This window comes from Chiloscyllium plagiosum, chromosome 18 (assembly GCF_004010195.1).
Source record: "Chiloscyllium plagiosum isolate BGI_BamShark_2017 chromosome 18, ASM401019v2, whole genome shotgun sequence".
Lineage (NCBI taxonomy): Eukaryota > Metazoa > Chordata > Chondrichthyes > Orectolobiformes > Hemiscylliidae > Chiloscyllium > Chiloscyllium plagiosum.
In genome coordinates this window covers 52,004,225-52,026,318 of record NC_057727.1, presented here as the reverse complement: position 1 = coordinate 52,026,318, position 22,094 = coordinate 52,004,225, and the positions used below count along the sequence as shown (strand labels likewise).

The 22,094-nt window shown below is 40.6% G+C and overlaps 1 protein-coding gene across 1 annotated transcript; it reads right to left on the bottom strand.

The window, feature by feature from the left end:
• Positions 1–3,054: 3,054 nt before the first annotated feature.
• trnt1 (tRNA nucleotidyl transferase, CCA-adding, 1) lies at positions 3,055–9,844 on the bottom strand. The gene is made up of 7 exons (XM_043708386.1): positions 9,652–9,844; positions 8,859–9,052; positions 7,869–8,007; positions 7,599–7,725; positions 5,298–5,491; positions 4,905–5,158; positions 3,055–3,817 (listed from the first exon to the last, which is right to left on the bottom strand). The coding sequence occupies exons 1-7, from the start codon at positions 9,773–9,775 to the stop codon at positions 3,569–3,571; spliced, it is 1,281 nt and encodes a 426-aa protein (XP_043564321.1). The 5' UTR covers positions 9,776–9,844; the 3' UTR covers positions 3,055–3,568.
• Between the last annotated feature and the right edge of the window lie 12,250 nt (positions 9,845–22,094).

The following is a 22,094-nucleotide window of genomic DNA, read 5'->3' as shown; positions in this document are numbered from 1 at the left end:
TTTAAAGCAAACACTGCTTACTAAACATTTCATTAAAGCAGCTTGCAACATTTATTTTTCACTTCTTTTTCAAATCTTCTGGTTAATATATTATGGATATTTCTTTATTAGATTAGATTACTTTAGTGTGAAAACAGGCCCTTCGACCCAACAAATCCACACCGACCCGCCGAAGCGCAAACCACCCATACCCCTACATTTACCCCTTACCTAACACTACGGACAATTTAGCATGGCCAATTCACCTGACCTGCACATCTTTGGACTGTGAGAGGAAACCGGAGCACCCGGAGGAAACCCACGCAGACATGGGGAGAACGTGCAAACTCCACACAGTCAGTCGCCTGAGGCAGGAATTGAACCCGGGTCTCTGGTGCTGAGAGGCAGCAGTGCTAACCTCTGTGCCACCCAGGAACAGGAGCTTTTATCTTTCATTGATATTAAAACTTAGCTATGTGGAAATAGCTGTCCTGAAGGGTGACACCCAAAACGTTGACTGCTCTACCACCGGGTGCTGTCTGGCTTGTATTCTTCCAGCCTCCTGCTGTCTACCTAATGTGGAAATAAGATAGTGCTGAGCCAAAGCTTTGTATTACAGAAGCACGCTCGAAAACAATTAGACCCTTCCTCAGCGCCATTCTCTATTTCCAAGTGGATCAAGTTACTATTTCTTTTACAGTTATGTTCAAAACATATTAATGTTAAGATTAAAGATTGACTTGGATACAAAAGTCATGTGGTCTATGAAAATGACAATTGAGAGGAAATCAAAATCAATAGCACATAGTTGAAAGCTGTTGATATTTGTGCTTAAAAGGTAAAAAAATATGCTCAGATTAAAAAAACTCTGCACACCTATATAAATTAGCCACCTTCAAATTCACCCTGGAATCTTCTAATTACAGCTTTGAGCTGCATCTCAAATCAACTCAATGCCCTGACCTTAAATAATTGCAACAAAGGAATGGTGAGGTAATAGTTGCAACAGCTATGTTAAAACATAAATGTGTGGATATCTGCTTTGGGCAGTTTCATTTCTAACTCGTCTTCCTGGAAACTCAGACACAGGAAACATCCAGAGAACCATTTCAATATGGAGTGGATAACAACATATGACATCACTTACACACATTGGGATTTCAACCAAATTGGTCTAGACGTGATATCAGTGTAAGATTATCAGCAAAAGCCACAAACATGTGGTACTAATACCTTGACAGATTGGAATGTATCCTGATCTTAATTTTGACCTTTTAAGAAGTCCTTGCTTCTGCAAATTTATAAGAGAGAAGAAAAGTAAACATAAAGCCCATAGAGAACAATTCCAGGGAAATAATTAAGGGTATCCAGGTAATGAATAAATACTTTTCAGAATAGAAGACACTGAATATTTTAACATTTTGGAATGCTATTAAAGGGCAAAAGGAGAGGAAATAAAAGTAATTTGAGAAAAAGTGCTAGGAAAATGAAGGGGATCAAACACTGATTTGTCCCCTGGACCTGATGTGATACATCCTATGATATTGTAAATAGAGGCAGCAGATGCAACAATCTTCCTGGAATCCATTGATTCTGGGAAAAAAGGTTTGAAAATCTACCAACATAACACCTTTATTTGAAAGGAGACCAAAAACAGGTAACTATAATAGCTTAACATGTGTTAATAGGAAAATGTTAGATAAAGGGTGCAATAACATGTTAATAATAAGTCAGCAAGGCTTGTGAAGAAAATCATGCCAGACAGAATTAATAGAATTTTGAGGTTAGCATATTTGATTTTCAGGTATGCAATAAGATACCACATATTCAGCATTTTAATAAGAACGCGGTTTTGGAAGTGAATTTGCACGAAGAGAGGAATGGCTAACTAGCAGGAGGGCTGGGAATAAAGGAGCATTTTCAGGATGGCAACCTGCAACAAGTGGTATGGCGGTGGTAGACCACTACTGGGGCAACCATAATATATTAACAACTTGGATAAGGAAAGTGAATTTACTATAACAAAGTGTGCAGGTGATAAAAATAGATGGCAAGGCAAGTGGTGACAATGACAAAATCTACAAAGGGAGTAGACAGGTTAAGTAAATGGACAAATTTAGCAAAATGGAACATAATGTGGAAAAATGAGATGTTTGCAGGAATAGAGGAGAAAGACTGCAGGAAGATACAGAGCAATGACATTTAGGAGTCCACGTCCATGCATCACAAAAGGCTCGTATCCAAGGTCAGCGGGTAACACGGAAAGTAAATGGAAGGTTGGAAAGAGTAAAAAGAGGGAGGTTTTGCTAAAACTATACCAGGCACAAGTCAGACACAGTTGGAATAGGCCCTTTACCTAAAAGGTGGATATACTGAGATTTGAGACAGTCCAGACAGATGTGTTTATGGACTTTTTAAACCATACTTAGCAGTTTTTCTTATTCATGAGGCTAATACAAGGTATGGAGGAACTGTCTTAAGAGAAGATATTGAGTAGGTTGGGTCTATAATCGTTGGAATTTCGAAGAATGAGAGGCAGCCTTTTTGCATCATACAAAGATTCTAGAGAGAAATTAATAGAGTAGATGCAGCAAGTTTGTTTCCCCTTGTGAAATTCTAGGCCCAGAGGGTATAATCTCAGGACAAAGGGGTCTCACATTTCAGAGGAGATGAGGAGAGATTTTTCTCTTAAGGGTAGTGAAACACTGGAATTCTTGACTGCAGATGGCTGATGAGGCTGGGTCATTAAGTATCTATAATGCTGAAAAAGATGGATTTTTAACCAGTAAGGAAATCAAGGGTTGTTGGCAAAAGGCAGAAGTGGAGCTGAGGATGATCAGATTAGCCATGATCTCAGTGAACAGCAGAGCAGAGATGATAGCAGAAGTAGGTCTTTCAGCCTCCAACTTCTGGTCATAATTTGTTGCTTATCAGGAATAATTACTGTTTAGTGAAATAGCTTATTACAGTTGTTAAAGTAACACCAATTCACTGCAATTGCAATCGAAAAAATCATATCTTAAAAACTGAAAACATAGATATGAAAACTTTAGTCCAAAATCTGAGAGGCAAATGGATCAATAACATCTGATAATGAGCTCAGATTTTTAATTTTCTTTAAATGTCCTTCATTACGAAACAAACTACATAATAGATTACAGGATAACAGGCAAATCAGAATGCAAATTTAACATAGAAAAAATATTTTAGACCTTGTCCTTCAGGTTTCTTTAAAGCCTGTCATTTATCTAGTACAGTGAACTAATCTTTAGCTATAGAAGCTGTTGGAACCTTGAAGGCACAATTAGATGAAAGAATCACCAAATCTAAACTGACTCCTAGTCATCCACATGTATCCAAATCTATCAGATGGATTTTAAATCTGATTCTTTTTCTTAATAAAACAAGCAATGTAAGTAAACTACAAGGATCTTGATGACAGAAAGTCAATGAATTTAAGATGCCATACAACAAACATATACATAATCAAAATCCAAGGTTGATAAGGGTTACAACAAAAACATTTAGGAGAATAAAAATAGTTTTCAATGTAACAGTCTTTTTTTCTTCATTCCACAATGAGATGTGTTTATGGACTTTTTACCATACTTAGCAGTTCTTCCTTATCCATCAGGTAACCACTCTTTTTCCACGTATTCCGAAGTTCCTGCAACATTGTCCCAATTTCCTTTCCAGAAATAATTCCTATTCTTCTTAAATCATGGCCACTAACAGGAAAGCGTGGAATCGACCACTGTTCCATAGCTTTTAGTAACTTCTCCTCTCCTTGGTACTTTAACAATTCGCATACTCTGCTTTGCACATCTGGTTCCCTGGACTGAAATGTGAGCAGAAAACAATTATACCAAAGCAGCACCACCACAAATCATTCAGCAACCAACTTAACCATACAATTATAACAAGTCAACTAATGAAGGGATTGCTTGAAAATTAATGGTTAGGAACTTTCAAGAGAAATGCAATTTTGAGATGTTAAGCCTGTGATCTGTCTGCTTTTAACATCCCAAATGTAACACTGATTTCAACACCAAATGAAACTTTTGTAATACAAGCAGTGGTAACTCTTGGATGTTAAAACACCACATTGGCATCTTAAAATGGTTGACAGTTTCAGAACAATGCATAATAAAGTCTGATTTTACATTTTCTGTTTATTAAGGTAGCAACAATTTTGAATCTAAACTATCTACCTTTGTTGAAACAAAAAGGCTAAGTTCATACAACAAGTGTTAGTAGAGCCAGTTAAATTTGTGATTCTGTGGTCCTGCCTGACCAGGGAAAATGGTTCTATGCTTATTAAGTACTTCTATTGTCAAAATTGGTGTTCAAAGTAGTCTTTGAATACTCAACGCCCCAGCAATCTTATGTTTTCTAAAACAATTCTGAATTTGATTGTGGGTTTTCCACTTTTGTTATTGAAACTACTCAAGGATGATACAGAATCAAACATAAAAAGCCTCAGCATGGATTTAGTATGTCTCACCTAATTTGCCATAAATGTTCAGGTGAAATCAGCCACAATGTTTTTTAATTACCTGATTTAAGATGAGAGATTCCCAATTCATAGAAATTAACAAACGCTTTGACTTATGGTCAGAACGTTCTCCCTCAGCTCTGCACATGCGGGCAGCACTCTGGATATGTAATATATGATGATGCAACATAAACTTCAATGTCCAGAAGAGAAAGAGAAGAAACACTGGGCAGTACACAAAGCCCATTTTAGCATTTTACCCCATTTTAAAAACACTTCAAGAACCAAGTGTTTGAGGTTCTTTTCCCCAGAAATTTTCAAATATTTTGAGACAATGGAATGCTTTACTTTCAGAAGATTCAGTAAATAAACTGATTTTTACTTGTGTTGCCATCTTTTCACTTTGAAAATTATAAATATTTTTACTTACATCTATAATGAAATCTCTGTAGGGTTTTAATGGATCAGCCCCATCAGCCTTGATCAAATCTCTTCTGTACTTAACAATGAATAAACCAAGTTGTTTCTCCTCTTTCGATATTTTGAGTCTCAAATCAAGCCTCAGAACATCATCCTGTGTTCGAAACAGTGCTGAAAGTACAGTCATAGGCTTTGGAGAATGATGGTGTGCATTTTTGCACACTTTGTTCAGTTCTTCCAGGTTGCCTTCAATTACTGGTAATCCTACAGGAATGGATGAAGGAAATTAAAAGCTGAAATACAAAGTTAAATAAAGATGGCGCATAACTATCTACCAAGTTATAAAGCTATGAAGGGAATGTACATTACTAAACGAGATACACCAAGAACGATATATGCCTACCAATATACTGGGCTACATCCAGGTCATACATGAGGTTGACAAGATGAGCAGCGTGATTTCCCACTAAGGTTTTTTTCAGCTCTAGCCAGATTCTCTCTCCGGAAATCCCTGCAAGACCCTTTGCATACTGTTTAATTGACTTGAGTGCCTTCGAGTCATGGTCCCCTGCCTCTTTGGCAACCTTGCCATAAAACCTAGAAGATATAAAGTTATCAGTATAATGAACCAGATTTTATTCTGTGGTTTCCAGGCTTATCTGCTTCCTACAATAGTTATTGTACCAGTCCAGCCACTCTTCCAGAGAAAGAGTCCATAGACCCAAATGTGTTTTGAGTTTTATAATTTGCCTACAGAGAGAAGGATAAGCTTGAGTGGAGGGGTAGGGCTCTAAATGACAGGGGTCCCTCATTTGCCATAACTTGCTTGTCTTCAGCAGAATTTTATCCATAGTGCTCAGAGCATGGGGTTGCTGCATATCATGACCCAAAATTTCCATCTGCCACATGAGCACAAAGTTAGTTTGTGAATATGGTGCTTTTCACAAGTTGTCAACAAAACTGAATTTTATACCATTCTATCCATCTGAGAATCATACCTGTGTAACTTGATTAATTTATCACATACTTGTTACAAATACAGTGAAAACTGTTGTACTATTCCTAAAGATGCTACTGTCACATTAGGCATGCTTAATGTTTTCTTCAAATAATTATTGAACAATTACTTTGCAAGATATATCCTGCCAAAAGCAAAGTGTGCCAGTCACATGCTGGTACCATTGGTGAACAAAAATCAATAGTTAAGATACCTTGACCAAATAAATTTTTGGAGAGTTGAGGATACAGAGAATAAAGCAAAGTATAGGAGTAGCACAGTTGCCTGTACTAAGAAGAAACCCACACGATGCTTTCTCACCATCAAATGCCATGCAATACTCCTCAAACATTAACTCTATAGTCCTCTTTCTTTAATGAAATGAAAGGCCAGTTTGAATTAAAATTGATATCTATTGGTTATAGTCTCACTTACAATTGGGGAGGAAAACAGCACAAGGTCAGCATGGGAGGATCAGATCTCCTGTACCGATGGATGTGGATCTGGGTGAAAGCACATGTACACAAATTTAATTCAATGTATGGGTCGAAACAACCAGGCTCAAAACAGCACACCCGGCAACTTGCAAGTTCTAATACATGAAGCTACAGGTAAAAAAGGATGAGATCTCAAAAGATCCTTTATTAAAATACACTAAGTGAGAGTTGCACCTTGATGGCATGGAGGGATCCCACAAATATAGAGTTCTGCTCCAATGAAAATCATGTACATAGGCCCTTCTCTCTGTAATTGCATTTGAAAATCAGATTCTGGAGGAGTGACTGAATTTAGTATCACATCATCGGTACATAAAATCTCTACTGTATTGCAGCATTCTATTACCTCAATGCATTATTGACAGCAAGAGGGTTCAAGAAAGGAGGGTATGGAGATTGTTTTATAAAACATAATGGTCTCTGCCATCAAATCTGAAGCAAATACACAAGAAAACTGAAATAGCACAGTCCAGTGTTTCAAGCAGATCATAGTGTATGGGATATGTCAGATCTGGTGGGAAGTGGAGGATTGTCGAGATAGATATGGTATGGCGTTCAGTCATTTGGGGAAGTATGGTGGAGTTGAGTTAAATTGAACAGTTAATCAGAAGGAACTCTTGATATTTAATAATCTACACTTCCTCAGTAACTATCTACTTAAATGTAGAGGAATCTTCAAATTCTCCAATTTAAATGGATACTTTACAGGGTTCTTGGTGTTGGGCAAATCTTTGATTTTCAGGGCAAATATTTCAGTCTGCTACAATGGAGATTTGTGTGTAACTCCCATATGTGCATTAGAAATTATGTGAATACTGGAAAATCTGGGTCATTACTTCTAGAAAAGTTACGACGTAACAAACATGAAAATCCAAAGAATGAGCGATCTACTTAGTCATACAGAAATCATTTTTAAAATGGGAAATGGTTTATTGTAAAACAAATTTCAGATTCTGTGAAGATCCATGTGAGAGTTTAATTTTAATGAAACCAAAATGCAAGGATTTAATGTTCCTTGGGTAAATTAAACTTGCTTCTGTGTCATCGAGTCTTTGATGAAAATTTGTAGTGAGAATACAATTCCTTCCAATTATCAGGGAATAAAAACTTCTTTCATAAACTAAAACTATGTTAAAATCACCCCATACAATATTGTTTTTTAAAATCATATTTTTAATCAGATATAACAGTAAAGCAGAAATAAACCAACCTGAAATACCGCATTATTCTCAAATAATCTTCTTGTATCCTCTGTGACGGATCACCTACAAATTGAACTTTATGGTTTTTCAGATCTTCATAACCATCAAAATAATCATACAGTGTACCGTCCAAATCTAAGTAGTAACAGAAACATCAAATGAGCTTCCATACAAGGTTACAGCTCAAGAAAAGTACATAAATTTTAATATTTAACAAGAACAAAAATTAAGAAATGCAGCATGAAGCACTGCCCATTTGAACTAAAATAGAAGATTACCTAAAAACATGGCGTTAATCGTCAAGTCTCTTCGTTGAGCATCTGCCTGCCAGTCTGTTGTGAACCGTACATCAGCATGCCTCCCATCTGTTACAACATCAACTCGCAACGTAGTAATCTCAAAGTTCTGATTGTTCACCTATACGATATATTTAAAGTTAGTAAATTACAACTTTTTGTTATGAACCCAAAACATATCAATATTCGCTCAGTTCATTTAAACTGACTCAAGGAATTTAGTGACTAAAAATGGTTAAGACTTCACACTCCAAAATAAGTGAACTACAATGATATCAAGTTCCCGGCCCACCAACCCTAATACAGATGAGTGTCTTAATTATTTTTAGAAATACAGTATTTAGGATTGTAGATTGCAAACTACATAATAGAAATAACTCCGTAACTGTAACAAGAAATGCTTAAATAATCTAAATTACCAACTAATTCAAATGAATTAAGAGCAAATTTAAATAATTTCACAAAATTGCTTAAACCATATCAAACTTGTTCCATTATTTGTAAAAGCTAAATAATGAACATTTATTTATAAAGGTTAAACAATAACAAACATTTTAACAATTGGGTTTTTGAAGCCTTCTGTTCAAAAGTCTTCCAAATTCTTTATTCATACAAATTTGAATAACTTAAGTCAGCCAATCAAACTCAGGAGGCTTCAAAGACATTTGTACTTTTGGCAGTATTAGCCACAGCAACATTTTAATAGAAGCCAACTCAATATTTCACTTCGACGTTGCTGTATACTGCTGAATTAGTCTTTTGTTTTGCCATAACCTTATCTTACAGTAATCAACTTAATAGTTGTCTTAAGTTCCTGTTACAGTAAAAGTTGATTTTAAGATTAAGCCTGCGTATATAATGTTTCTAGACAATAAATGCAAATGTTGGGATGGAATTAGATCTTAAAACAGAACTAAATGGTTTATTTAAGCTGCAGAGAAAGACTGGCCTTTGTTCATATCTTAGACCTACTCTTGCAGTGATGGTGCCATGCTTCTCCCCTTTATTGTTGATCAACCGGATACCAGCGGCCTGGAACAATTCTTTCATACGGTCGGGGGTAGCCGTGGTGGCAAAGTCCACATCTTCTGGCTGCTTGCCACTTAATAAATCCCTCACGGCGCCGCCTGCTATCCTCAACTCGTACTTGTTTTTACTGAACAACTCTGCAAGGAGGGGGGGGAGAAAGAGAGAGAAAGAAAATGCGTAGTCATTTTTTTTTATATTTTGCAAGCTCTCCAGAACACTTTCACCCATCAAAAGTAAAAGATCGAATCAGTTCAGAGCAGGGAAAGACAATGTAACATAAAAAAGGAAACAAAAGGAGCTACAAAAAGACCATAACCACAGACAGACAGGGAGGGAGAATAGATGAACTGCGGGCCTTCAGATAAGGACATAGACTTGAGAACCAAACAGAGACATATCGTGATTGACTTGGGTCAGACAAGGACGTTATTGCAGACTTGGGTCAGACAAGGGATTGAGAAGGAGGGCAGCATCAGGTCATAGGGACAGGTGTGTGTGTGTATATATATGTGTGTGAGTGTGTGAGAGAGAGAATGTCAAACAGAAATCGGGAAAGAGGATGAGAGCGCAAGGGAGAACGTAAGAGACCGAAGGAGAACGAGAAAAGCCAGAAAGAGATCGGTGGAGACACACACACACAGACAGAGCAGGCCGCAGGCTCGACACAGAGTGCTGTTAAGATGGCGGCCGGCCCATCTCCAGCGCCATCACTCCCCGGTCACCGGGGCAGCCTCACCTGCGACAGTCTTCAAGCCGTCCGTGAACAGCGACTCAAACTCCACCGTCTTCAGCTGCATGGTGAACAGGCCCCGCGCCAAGCCGCCGCACACACCGACTGCGCGCAACACACGGCTCCACATTCAGTCGGACGGCCGCCTGGGGAGGGGGTGGGGCGAGGCACGGCACGGGACGGGCCGTCCGGGCGCGGCTGGGGCCAGGGGGCGGGGCTAAGGGGATCTCAGGCTGACGAGCTGGAGGCTTATTGGGAGAGCGGCGGAGGATGGGATCAGGGGGTGGGGCTTATGGGAAAGGGGCGGGGCCTCTGGACGGAATGGTTTCGCCAGCGTGGAGACGGGACCGCTGATGGGTGGGACGGGGTCCCGGAAGGGGGCAGGGCCTCTCAGCCTCCTAACTCGCCTGTGTGGGGCGGAGGATGTCGGAGGCCCTCAGAAAGAGGCGGGGCCTCCACGGGCCGGTTTCCGGTGGAAGGCGAGGCCTCAGCGAATGGGCGGGGTCTAATGGAGAGGCTGGGCCTTGGGTGGGGCGGGGGAAACCACGTCTGCGCACTGTGTGGAATCAGTGCAGTTGGCGCAGGTCAGCAGGTGAATGTAGACTTGTCCATCACTGTGTGCAGGACCCAGTGGGTCAGGGGAGACGGTGATAAATAATGGGTGTGATTGAGAGAGCAAATGTAAGGGAAATGACAGAAAGAGACAGCAAAGGAGATGATAATGAAAATGGATGGGAAGAAGGAAGAAATGCAATGGGAATGATAACTTTTAGTCACAGAATCCTGCTCCTCGGATGCTGCCTGACCTGCTGTGCTTTTCCAGTGCCACCCTTTTCAACTATAGACTCCTACAGCAAAGAGGCAGGCCCTTTGTCTCAAACTGGTTCACATCAACCAAAATGTCCATCAAAGCTCACACCATTTCCCTGCACTTGGCCCATATCCTTCTAAACCTCCGAGGCAAAAGTGAGGACTGCAGATGCTGGAAATCAGAATCATTCCTGATGAAGGGCTTTTGCCCGAAACGTTGATTTTCCTGCTCCTCGGATGCTGACTGACATGCTGTGCTTTTCCAGCACCACTCTAATCTAGACTCCTACTAAACCTTTCCTACCCATGTATTTGTCCAAATCCCTTTTAAGTGTTGTTACTGTACCTGCCTCAACCACTTCAACTAGCAGCTCATTCCATATGTGTACTACCCTCCTGTAAAAAGGTTGCTCCTCCGGTTCCCTTTTATTCTTTTTACCCTAACCTTAAGTTGATGCCCTCGAATCCTTGATTCCCCAACCTTGGGAAAAAGACTGAGTGTACACACCCTATCCATGCCTCTCATGGTCTTATGTACTTCTCTAGGATCCCGCCCTCCCAGTCTGCCACGCTCTCGATAAAAAGAGCTTGACCAACCTCTTTATAGGTCAGATCATTGAGTCCTGGCAACATTCTTTTAAATTTTTTCTGCACTCTTTCCAGTTTAATAACATCCTTCCTATAGCAAAGTGACCAAAACTGAAGACGATTCTCCAAGTACAATCACACTAACATGCTGTACAACTGCAACATAACTTCCCAATTTCTATACTCTGTCTTGACTGATGAAGGCCAGTGTGCCAAAAGCCTTCTCCACTGACCTGTCTACCTGTAACTCGACTTTTAGAGCACCGTTCACCTTGATAAAGAAAGGTTGGAGGAAACTCCTGTTAATGGTGAACACCAATGTAGACCAATTAGTCCAATTAACCTGTTGTGTGCTGTAATTCTATGAATTCCTTGTTATGTAGGTATCACAGCTCCATAAACAGGGATGAATGGCCCATTAGTTTGTTGACGTTGTTGGGAGAACAATGCTGCCCCAGACTTCGGGAGAACTCAATGTTTCCATACGATCAATCAGAACACAGATGAGACCTCACCACTTTGATTATAAATCTGACCATGTAACTCACTATTATGTTAAACCTCAACTTTATATATCCACTCAAAGTTTGAATCCATGACATTTTGGCTCAGTGTTCAAACAAGTCTGTGCTAAGCTAGCAATGAATATTTACATTGAATTTGTCCAAAATCCATATCACAGCTCCAGCTCTGAAACATCTGTGTGTGTACAAAAAATATATTTTTCACAATCTGCCTTCTCTTTATGAATGTTTGCTGTTTTCACCGAAATATTTAATTTTCTATAATTATTTATCAATTTGATAAGTTTCTTTGCAAGTTCTTTTACTAAGTGTTTATGTACTTGCGGTTTATATTGTGGTTGTGTCACTCTGTAAATTTGATTACAGAGACTTTCAACTTGTTTCAGTCCTCGTTCCTGTGGGATTCCTGCTGTGATATCCTGGGACTGAGACGATTGGCTTCCTATAACCACACCCATCTTCATTTGTGCTAGGTATGTCTCCAACCTATGGAGTTTTTCTTGATTCTCATTGATTTTGTTTTACTGGGGCTGCTCGACGTCTCTGTTGGTGACAACATGTCCATGGTGTCATGGGCAGTCAACTTCCATATCTTTGGAGTTTAGCTCTTTTATCCATGTTTGGACAAAGAATATGATGAGGTGAGGTGCCATTGACCTGATGGAACCCAAAATTATAACAGTATCCAGACTGTTGTTGAGTAAGTGCTACCTGATAGCACCATCAGTGACTATTTCCATCATATTGTTGGTGGCAGAGTAAACGTATGGGGCTTGGTTGGATTTGGTCTTTTTTTTTGTCCACATGACCTTCCTTGGTAGCTTTCTACATTGCCAGGTAGATGCCAGTATCAAACCACAATAGAAGAGTATAATAAGGATAGAACCGTGCACCTGACATAGGCATCAGATCAAAGGCACTTCCAGCCCAGTCAATTCTACAAAGTCCTCACTAACACCTGTGAGATTTACCAAGACTGGAAGAGATGTTGCAGACTAGTTAAGCAAAGAGTGACTGACTGTAATACTTAAAGAATCATCTTTATTTGTCAAAATCCCAGATGTCTCAGTCACTATCTTGAGCCTGTCTTTATCTGCTAGTTCGTGACTCTCTTGCGATGACAGATGGTAGCAGGAAGGCAATCATACTCCAAGTCTTGAATGTTTACTCCAGATTACAAAAAGCCTCAGGTCAAATGTAGAGAGGAATGAGCCTCCTTTCAATTACCTCCCCGAGCTTGGAATCTTCTTGGACAAAGAGGACCATAATCTGCAAACAATACTGAGGAGCAATTGCCATTAGCAAAAATGGCTCAGTAATAGCACTTCCAACTGAGCTGGCTGAGGTCTGAAGGATATATCTGGCAGATTGGGCTTGTGGCAAATGGTGAGAGAACACAAAAGGGAAAATTTACTTGTGTTAAAACCGGGAGTACCCAATTTGACTCTTTCCATACCTCTGCTTGATCATAACAGATTTTGAATTTTGAAATAGGATGCTTTAATCCCTTTCACTTTACTGTGTAGGATTTGCAAGATTTAAAACATACAGGTATTCCAAAATTAAACATTATAAGAACTAAAACCCACTCACAAAACAGAATCACAAACTACTAAAATGTTCAAATGTATCCTACTTCCTTCTAAGAGGTACAAACACACACATTGAAACTCCAAGCATGCAGAGAAATAGAAATTTGCAGAGGACCAAAGACCACTTGGCTAAGCAAAATAAAACAGATTAAGAAAATATGTCAATAAAATTCCACAGGTTCTGTATCTTAAAGTGAAACAGTTGATGTCAAGCTGTTTTTAGCATGCTTCTTTTCTCATGAAATCAGTATTGTAGAAATCCAATGGCTTGAATTAAGTAGTTTGCTTGTCCATTTCTAAGAGCATCATGGTATATCTGGAGTCACATGTACTCTAGACAAGGACAGGGTGACAGATTTCCTTTCCTAAGGGCAATCAGAAAGATGTTGTAAACTTGAAAGGGTGCAGAAAAAGTTTACAATGATGTTGCTGAGGTAAAAGGGTTTTAGCAAAAGAGTGAGTCTAAATAGCCTGGGGCTATTTTCCCTGTAGGGTGAGAGGCTGAGGGGTCATCTTATAGAGGTTTATAAATTCATGGGTGAGCTGGATAGCCAAGGTCTTTTTCCCAGGGTAGGAAAGTCCAAAGCTAGAGGGAATAGATTTAAGTGAGAGGGGTAAGATATAAAAGGAACCTGAGAGGCAACTTTTTCACACAGTGGGTGGTACGTGAAGGGAATGAGATGCCCGAGGAAGCAGTAGAGGCTGGTACAATTATTATATTTAAAAGGCATCTGGATGGGTATATGAATAAGAATGGTTTAGAGGGATTTGGGTCAAATTCTGGAAAACAGGACTCGATTAGGATATCTGGTCATCATGGGCAAGGTGGACAGAAGAGTTTGTTTCCTTGCTGTACAACTCTGTGAATATTACTGGATCAGTTAGGGTTTGACAACAACCAATAAAAGTTTCATGGTACTATTATTGAAATTAGCTTTATATTCCAGATTTACTTGTTGCATTTAAATGCCAACAGCTGCTATGGTGGGAATTAAACCTGTATTTCCACATCCCAGGTCTCTGTTCAGTGACGTTACATTCGTGTGGGAGAGGAAATAGGAACGTAGTAGTGATAGGGCCAAGTATAATTAGGGAATTGTTTCTGGTGGGACAACTTCACTTGGACTGTGCTGGACTTGTGTCCTGGTAGGGTAAGAGGCTGAGGGGTCAGTGTCCTTGTGAAACAAATAACTAGGGCTGAAGAGAGAACTTCAAATTAAATATGGGTAGGGGCAAGATGAAAAGTAGGCTGACAAAATAAAAGATATCATGCCATGGCAGGTATTTAGATAACAGTACCCAGAGTGGGACAGGGAAAGGACAGAATGTACAAGCATAAAAATTAACTGAGATCAAAGTGAGATAAAATGGCAAAATTAGGGGTGGTAGGCAGGCTCAGTGGTTAGCATGGCTGCCTCACAGCGCCAGGGATCTGTGTTTGATACCAGCCTTGGGTAACTGTGTGGAGTTTGCACATTCTCCCTATACCTGCTTAGGTTTCCTCTGGGTGCTCCATTTACCTCCCACAGTTCAACAATGTGCATGTCAGGTGGATAGGCCATACTAAATTGCCCATTGTATCCTGGGATTGCAGGTTAGGTGGATTAGTCATGGGAAGTAAAAGGTTACAGGAACAGGCTCTTCAGTGGGTCAGTGTGGATTCGATTGGCCAACTGGCCTGCTTTCACACTGTAGGGATTCTATGATTCAATAATGCTTCCTTACTTAGATGCTGGTAATTTTTGAAATAAAATAATCAAATTAACAGCATAAATGAAGGAAATAGAGTCGTAGAGACCTACACCACTGAAACAGACCCTTCGGTCCAACTCGTCCATGCCGACCAGATATTAGATTAGATTAGATTAGATTAGATTACTTACAGTGTGCAAACAGGCCCTTCGGCCCAACAAGCCCACACCGACCCGCCGAAGCGCAACCCACCCAGACCCATTCCCCTACATTTATAGAATGGGGATTGATTAGATTAGATTAAAATATCCCAACCTAATATAGTCCCACTTGCCAGTGCCCTGCCCATATCTAGACAAACCTGTCCTATTCATATACCCATCCAGATGCCTTTTAAGTATTGCAGTTGTACTAGCCTCCACTACTTCCTCTGGCAGCTCATTCCATACGCGTAGATTCCTCTGCATGAACTTGCCCCTTAGGTCCCTTTTATATCTTTCCCCTCTCACCCTAAACCTATGCCCGCTAGTTCTGAACTCCCCACCCCAGGTAAAAGACCTTGTCTATTTATTCTATCCATGCCCCTCATGATTTTATAAACCTCACCCTCCAAAGCTCCAGGGAAAACAGCCTTAGCCTATTCAATCTCTTCTTCTAGCTCAAATCCTCCAACGCTGGCAACATCCTTGTAAATCTTTTCTGAACTCTTTCAAGTTTCACAATATCCTTCTGATAGCAAGGAGACCAGAATTACATGCAATATAACTCATCACGTGGATTATCAAATTTTTCCTAACAGGGATGAAAGACCCAATTTATCAAGTGCCTGTCCCGTTTGTCTAAAGGCACTTTAACTGTTTTAGATTTAACAATGATACCGGCAAACCAATTCCCACTTAAACACAGAAAACTCAAATCCCAATTAAACACAGCAACTTCAAATCCCAATTAAACACAGAAAACTCAAACCCCAATTAAACCAGAAAACTCAAACCCCAATTAAACACAGAGAGCTTGAAACTCAAACACAGATAATTCGAAGATCACCTAAACACAAAAAGCTTGAACCTCAGTACAGTGTGGAGGACTTGAACCTCAAATCAACCCACCAAGTAGACTCGAACCCCAGTACCACGCAGAGGACTCGACCCTCAATCACACCCACTCCAGGGGACTCGAACTCCAGTACCACACAGAGGACTCGAACCTCAATCACACCCACTCCGGGGGACTCGAATCCCAGTACCGCACAAAGGACTCGAAATGCAATCACACCCACTCCAGGGGAATCGAACCCCAATATCGCACAGAGGACTTGAACCTCAATCAAACGCACCTCCCAATGCAGCACAGGGGGCTGGAACCTCTGTTTGTTGGCGTGCTTGCAAAACTGTGTGTCTTGACTGAACTAATTACCATTCCAGGAATCCAAAGAATAGAGAGCAATTGAGTGAGGGGACCACCTCCGGTACACAGGAATATCGAGAGGGACCAAGGTTTAAAATCTTACCTTGAAGGTCATCTGTCTCAAGACACTGATGTTCCAGGCAGCCACTGGCACCATCTGATCGTAACTATACATTTGGATCCTGCTAACTACACCAATATTGTTGTCCCGTTTCCCCCTTCTATCGAAGCAAAACCCTTGGACACACAGTACCTTCCTTTATTCCAGGCCTGGGAGAGGGAGAGAGAGAGAGAGAATGATAGCCCATTTGTGCAGGGACATGGTTTCCCACTCTTCTCTCAAACAACAGTTTCTCAATGATCTATATAATCATTTTACAGGGAGGAGCATCCAGATAAGGCAGCATACATATTCATTGGGTGACCATTACAATCAACGGGTATCAATAGCAGAGACCAAGCCCTTTATTATTAAACAATGAAGGATCTGAACCCTGTCAACTGGATTCATATAATGGATACTTTTCCCTTTATTAACTGACTTTTCATACTGAATGCTTCCAATATTGTTAAATGACTCTACATAATGACTGTTTTTCCACCTTGTTAACCCATTACTCTTGCCTCCAGCACCCCATTGTTAACTGTAAGGTCATATCTGATCTGAGACATGCTCAGCTGAACCTCTTCTTTCACAAAACTCAGAACTTAACTCTTTCCCTGCCTGCTTATACCTGATGCATATTCTCACTTCCACAGTAATGGTTAGAATTTGAATTCAATTGATTAATAAAATGTTTTGAAATGAAAACTTTGCTCAGTAATGATTCTGAAACTATCATTGACCATAAGAAAAACACGTCTTTTAGAAATTGTATCTAATGAAGACTGTTTCTCGGATTGGAGGCCTGTGATGAATGGTGTGCCACAGTTTGGTGCGAGGATCTATATTTGTTATTTAGATAAATGATCTGGATGTGAATGCACAAGGCATGATTAAGTTTGTGAATGATATAAAATTAGGAGATATAGTTGATAGCGCGGAAGGTTATCAAAAATTACAGAGGGATCTTGATCAGATGGGAAAGTGGGCTTAGAATTGGTGAAGGCAATTCAGTACAGATAAGTGTGAGGTGTTGCTGTTTGGCAAGTCAAACCAAGGTAGGACTAATACACGAAATGGTAAGGTCCTGAGAAGTGTTGTAGAACAGAGGGACCTAGGAGTACAAGTACATAGTTCTTTGAAAGTGAAATCACAGGTAGACAGCGTAGTGAAGATGGCATTGAACATGCTGGCCTTCATTAGCCGAGACATTTAGTATAGGAGTTAAGGTGTTATGTTACAGTTGTGTAAGTCGTTGGTGAGGCTGCGTTTGGTGTATTTGTGCAGTTTTGGTCACCCTTTTATAGGAAAGACATAGTTAAACTGGAAAGAGCATAAAGAAGATTTATGAGGATGGTAGAGGGAGAGGTTGGCCAGGATAGGTCTTTATTCCTTGGAACATAGAAAAATGAGGGTTGAGCTTATTGAGGTGTAAAAAATCATGAGGGGTACATTTAGAATGAATGCATACAGTCTTTTTCTCAGGGATGGTGATTTGACAACTAGAGGGCATAGGCGAAAGGTGAGAGGGGAAAGATTTAAGAAAGATCTGAAGAGCAATTTCTTCATGAAGAGAGTGATGCGTATATAGAATGGGCTGCCAGGGAGGCAGGGTTGAGACAGGTACAACAGCAACATTTCAAAAATATTTGGATGGGTATCTGGATGGACAAGTTTAGAGAGATATGGATGAGTGGGCAGTATGGTCGGCATGGACCAGTTTGGGCCAAAGGGCCTTTTTCATGCTGTATTACTCTTATGATTCTATGACTCAATGTCTTGTAAAGCCGCAACATGACCTCCTAAGTCCTGTACTCGGTACTCTGACCAATAAAGGAAAGCATACCAAATGCTTTCTCCACTATCCTATCTTCCTGCGACTCCACTTTCAAGGAGCTATGAGCCTGCAGTCCAAAGTCTCTTTGTTCAGCAACACACCCCAGGACCTTACCATTAAGTGTATACATCGTGCTAAGATTTGCTTTCCTAAAATGCAGCACCTTGCATTTATCTAAATTAAACTCCATCTGCCACTCCACAGTCCATTGGCTCACCTGATCAAGATCCTGTTGTAATCTGAGGTAACCTTCTTCATTGTCTTCTACACCTCCAATTTTGGTGTCGTCTGCAAACTTACTAACTATACTTATGCTCGCATCCAAATCATTTAAAGTAGAGAACCCAGCACCGATCCTTGTGGCACTCCACTGGTCACAGGCCTCCAGTCTGAAAAACAACCCTCCACCACCACTCTCTGTCTTCTACCTTTGAGCCAGTTCTGTTTCCAAATGGCTAATTCTCCCTGTATTCCATGAGATCTAATCTTGCTAACCAGTCTCCCATGGGGAACCTTGTTGAACACCTTACTGAAGTCCATATAGATTATGTCTACTGCTCTGCCCTCATCAATCCTCTTGTTACTTCTTCAAAAAACTCAGTCAAGTTCGTGAGACATGATTTCCCACACACAAAGCCATGTCAACTATACCTAATCAAATAGATGTACATCCTATTCCTCAGGATTCCCTCCAACAACTTGCCCACCACTGACGTCAGGCTCACTGGTCTCAATCCCTGGCTTGTCCTTACCACCTTTCTTAAACAGTGGTACCACATTAGCGAACCTCAGGTCTTCCAGCACCTCACCTGTGACTATCGATGATACAAATATCTCAACAAGAGGCCCAGCAATCACTACCTGAGTTTCCCACAGAATTTGAGGGTGCACCTGATCAGGTCCTGGGGATTTATCGACTTTTATGTGTTGCAAGACATCCAGCACTTCCTTCTCTGTAATATGGACATTTTTCAAGATGTTACCATCTATTTCCCTGCATTCTATATCTTCCATTTTTTTCTCCACAGAAAACACTGATGCAAAATATTCCTTTAGTATCTCCCTCATCTCTTGTGTTTCGACACATAGGCTGCCTTGTTGATCTTTGAGGAGCCCTATTCTCTTCCTTTTGTCCTTAATAAATTTATAAAATCCCTTTGGATTCTCCTTAACTATATTTGTGAAAACTCTCATATCCCCCTTTTTCCCTCCTAATTTCTCTGGAGTTATAATCCTACTACCTTTAGTATACTCCTACTGCATTTATACTCTTCTTCGGATTCACACAATCTTTACTTTTTATACCTGACATATGCTTCGTTCTTTTTTTTCTTAACCAAACCCTCAATTTCTTTAGTTATCCAGCATTCCCTACATCTACCAGCCTTTCCTTTCACCCTAACAGGAATATACTGTCTCTGGACTCTCATCTAATTTCTGAAGGCTTCCCATTTTCTAGCCGTCCCTTTACCTGCAAACATCTGTCCCCAATCAGCTTTGAAAGTTCTTGCCTCATACCATCAAAATTAGCCTTCCTCCAATTTAGAACTTCAACTTTTAGATCTGGTCTACCCTTTTCCAGCACTATTTTAAAACTAATAGAATTCTGGCCCCAAAGTGCTCCCCCACTGATACCTCAGTCACCTGCCCTGCTTTATTTCCCAAGAGTCGGTCAAGTTTTGCACCTTCTCTAGTAGGTACATCCATATACTGAATCAGAAAATTTTCTTGTACACTCTTAACAAATTCCTCTCCATCTAAACCCTTAACATTATGCCAGTCCCAATCGATGTTTGGAAAGTTAAAATCTTTTACCATAACCACCCTATTATTCATACAGATAACTGAGATCTCCTTACAAATTTGTTATGGTGGAATGAATGGCCAGTGGTTGTAGTGGATATAGGAACAATTACAATGTTTAAAAGATATTTGGACAGGTACATGAATCAAAAAAAGTTTAGAAGGGTAAGGAAAAAATGCAGTGAAATAAGACCAATTTGGGAAACTTGTAGTTACGGATGAGTTGGACTGAAGGGTCTGTTTTCATGCTGCATGACTCCATGACTCTATAAAAAGGAAAGGAGAGGCCAAAGTGAACATAGGCCCCCTAGAAAATGAGGCCGGGGGAATAATAATGTGGAATTAAGGAATGTCAGGGGGCTTGACCAAATACTTTGCATTAATCCTCACAGTAGAGGGCAGTAATAGCATTCCAAAAATACTAACTAATTAACGGGCAAAATGGTGTTGGGTGTGTGGAACTAATTGCAATAACCATCACTGGAGCAAAAGTATCAGGAAAACTAATGGCGCAAAATGCTGATGAGACTCCTGAATCTGATGGTTTCATCTTAGGATACTAAAGGAAGCTGCTACTCACCTAGTTGATCCAGTGGTAAAGGTCTTCCAGGAATCCTTAGATGTAAGAATTCCCAATGAGAGAGGAACTGCTCATGGAGCAAATAAGGAGGGTGAAAAATATGTAACTATAGGTCAGTTAGATTATTATTATGTCATTGTGAAAATATAGAGTCTATTGTCAAGGATGTAATAACAGAGCATTTAGAAAGACACATAACTGTTGGGCAGAGTCGACATGACTTTGTGAAGATTACATTAGATTCCCTACAGTGTGGAAACAGGCCCTTCGGCCCAACAACTCCACACTGAACCTCCCAAGAGTTACTTACCCAGACCCGTTTCCCTCTGACGAATGCACCTAGCACTATTGGCAATTTAGCATGGTAAATTCACCTGATCTGCACATCTTTGAACTGTGGGAGGAAACTGGAGCACCCGGAGGAAACCCACACAGACACAAGGAGAATGTGCAAACTCCACACAGACAGTTGCCCAAGGCTGAAATTGAACCTGGGACCCTGGTGCTGTGAGGCAGCAGTGCTAATCACTGAGCCACCGTGCTGTCCATGGTGAAGGCAAAATAATGTCTGATAGATTTATTAGAATTCTTTTGGGAAGGAACAAACAGGACAGATACAGAGTACCCAGTAGGTGCAATATATTTGGCTTCCAAACCCTGTTTGAAAGGGTACTGCAAATAGGCTACATCATAACGTAAGACATTGTTGGTTATATATTAGCTTGGATCATCCAAGATGCCGCCAAAGCATGGTGACTCCTTGTAAGCTCTCTACAGCAGACCTTATTCTTACAATCGTTCTGCTCTTTTAAAACTCAATTCAAACAATTCCGTTAAAATGACCAAGAATGGGGGATCCAAGATGGCGGCGACCCAGTAAGACTGAGTCTATAGTGCTCCTCCCAAGACTTGGGCACAGTGGGTCACCTACCCCCTACCAAGCTCACCAAATCATTTATAATAGTTTTGTAATTTAATTAGTTGTGTAATATTACATTTAAACAATTTAATCCTAAGTTAAAATGACTAAAGGGAAGGGAGCCCACAGCTCTCAGCAAGCAGGAACCCCTCCCCCACCCTCTCCAGCTGCAGCAGAGGCGTCCACAGCCGCCCCGGGGGACTTACCAACAGTAACAAGCCTTGCAGAAATGCTCTCCAAGCTTGACTCGAAGATCGATGCCTTTATTGTCGAATCCAGAAACCGTTGGGAGTCGCTCTCGGCTGCGCTGCAGAAGCACGACCGAGAGATTGAAGAAATTCAACGCCGAGTCGGAGGGGCGGAGCTAAAGACCGCGACCTCCGAGACAACCGCTCAATCGGCCGTGGATCAGGACCGGACTCTCGAGCAGCGAGTCTGGACCTTGGAAAATCATATTGACGACCTCGACAATCGAGGTCGTCGAAAAAATATTCGTTTGCTGGGCCTTCCCGAACGGGAAGAGGAAGGCCAGCTTACAGCATTCCTGGAGCAGTGGCTGCCACAACTTTTAAATCTGCAAGCTGGACCAGGCCA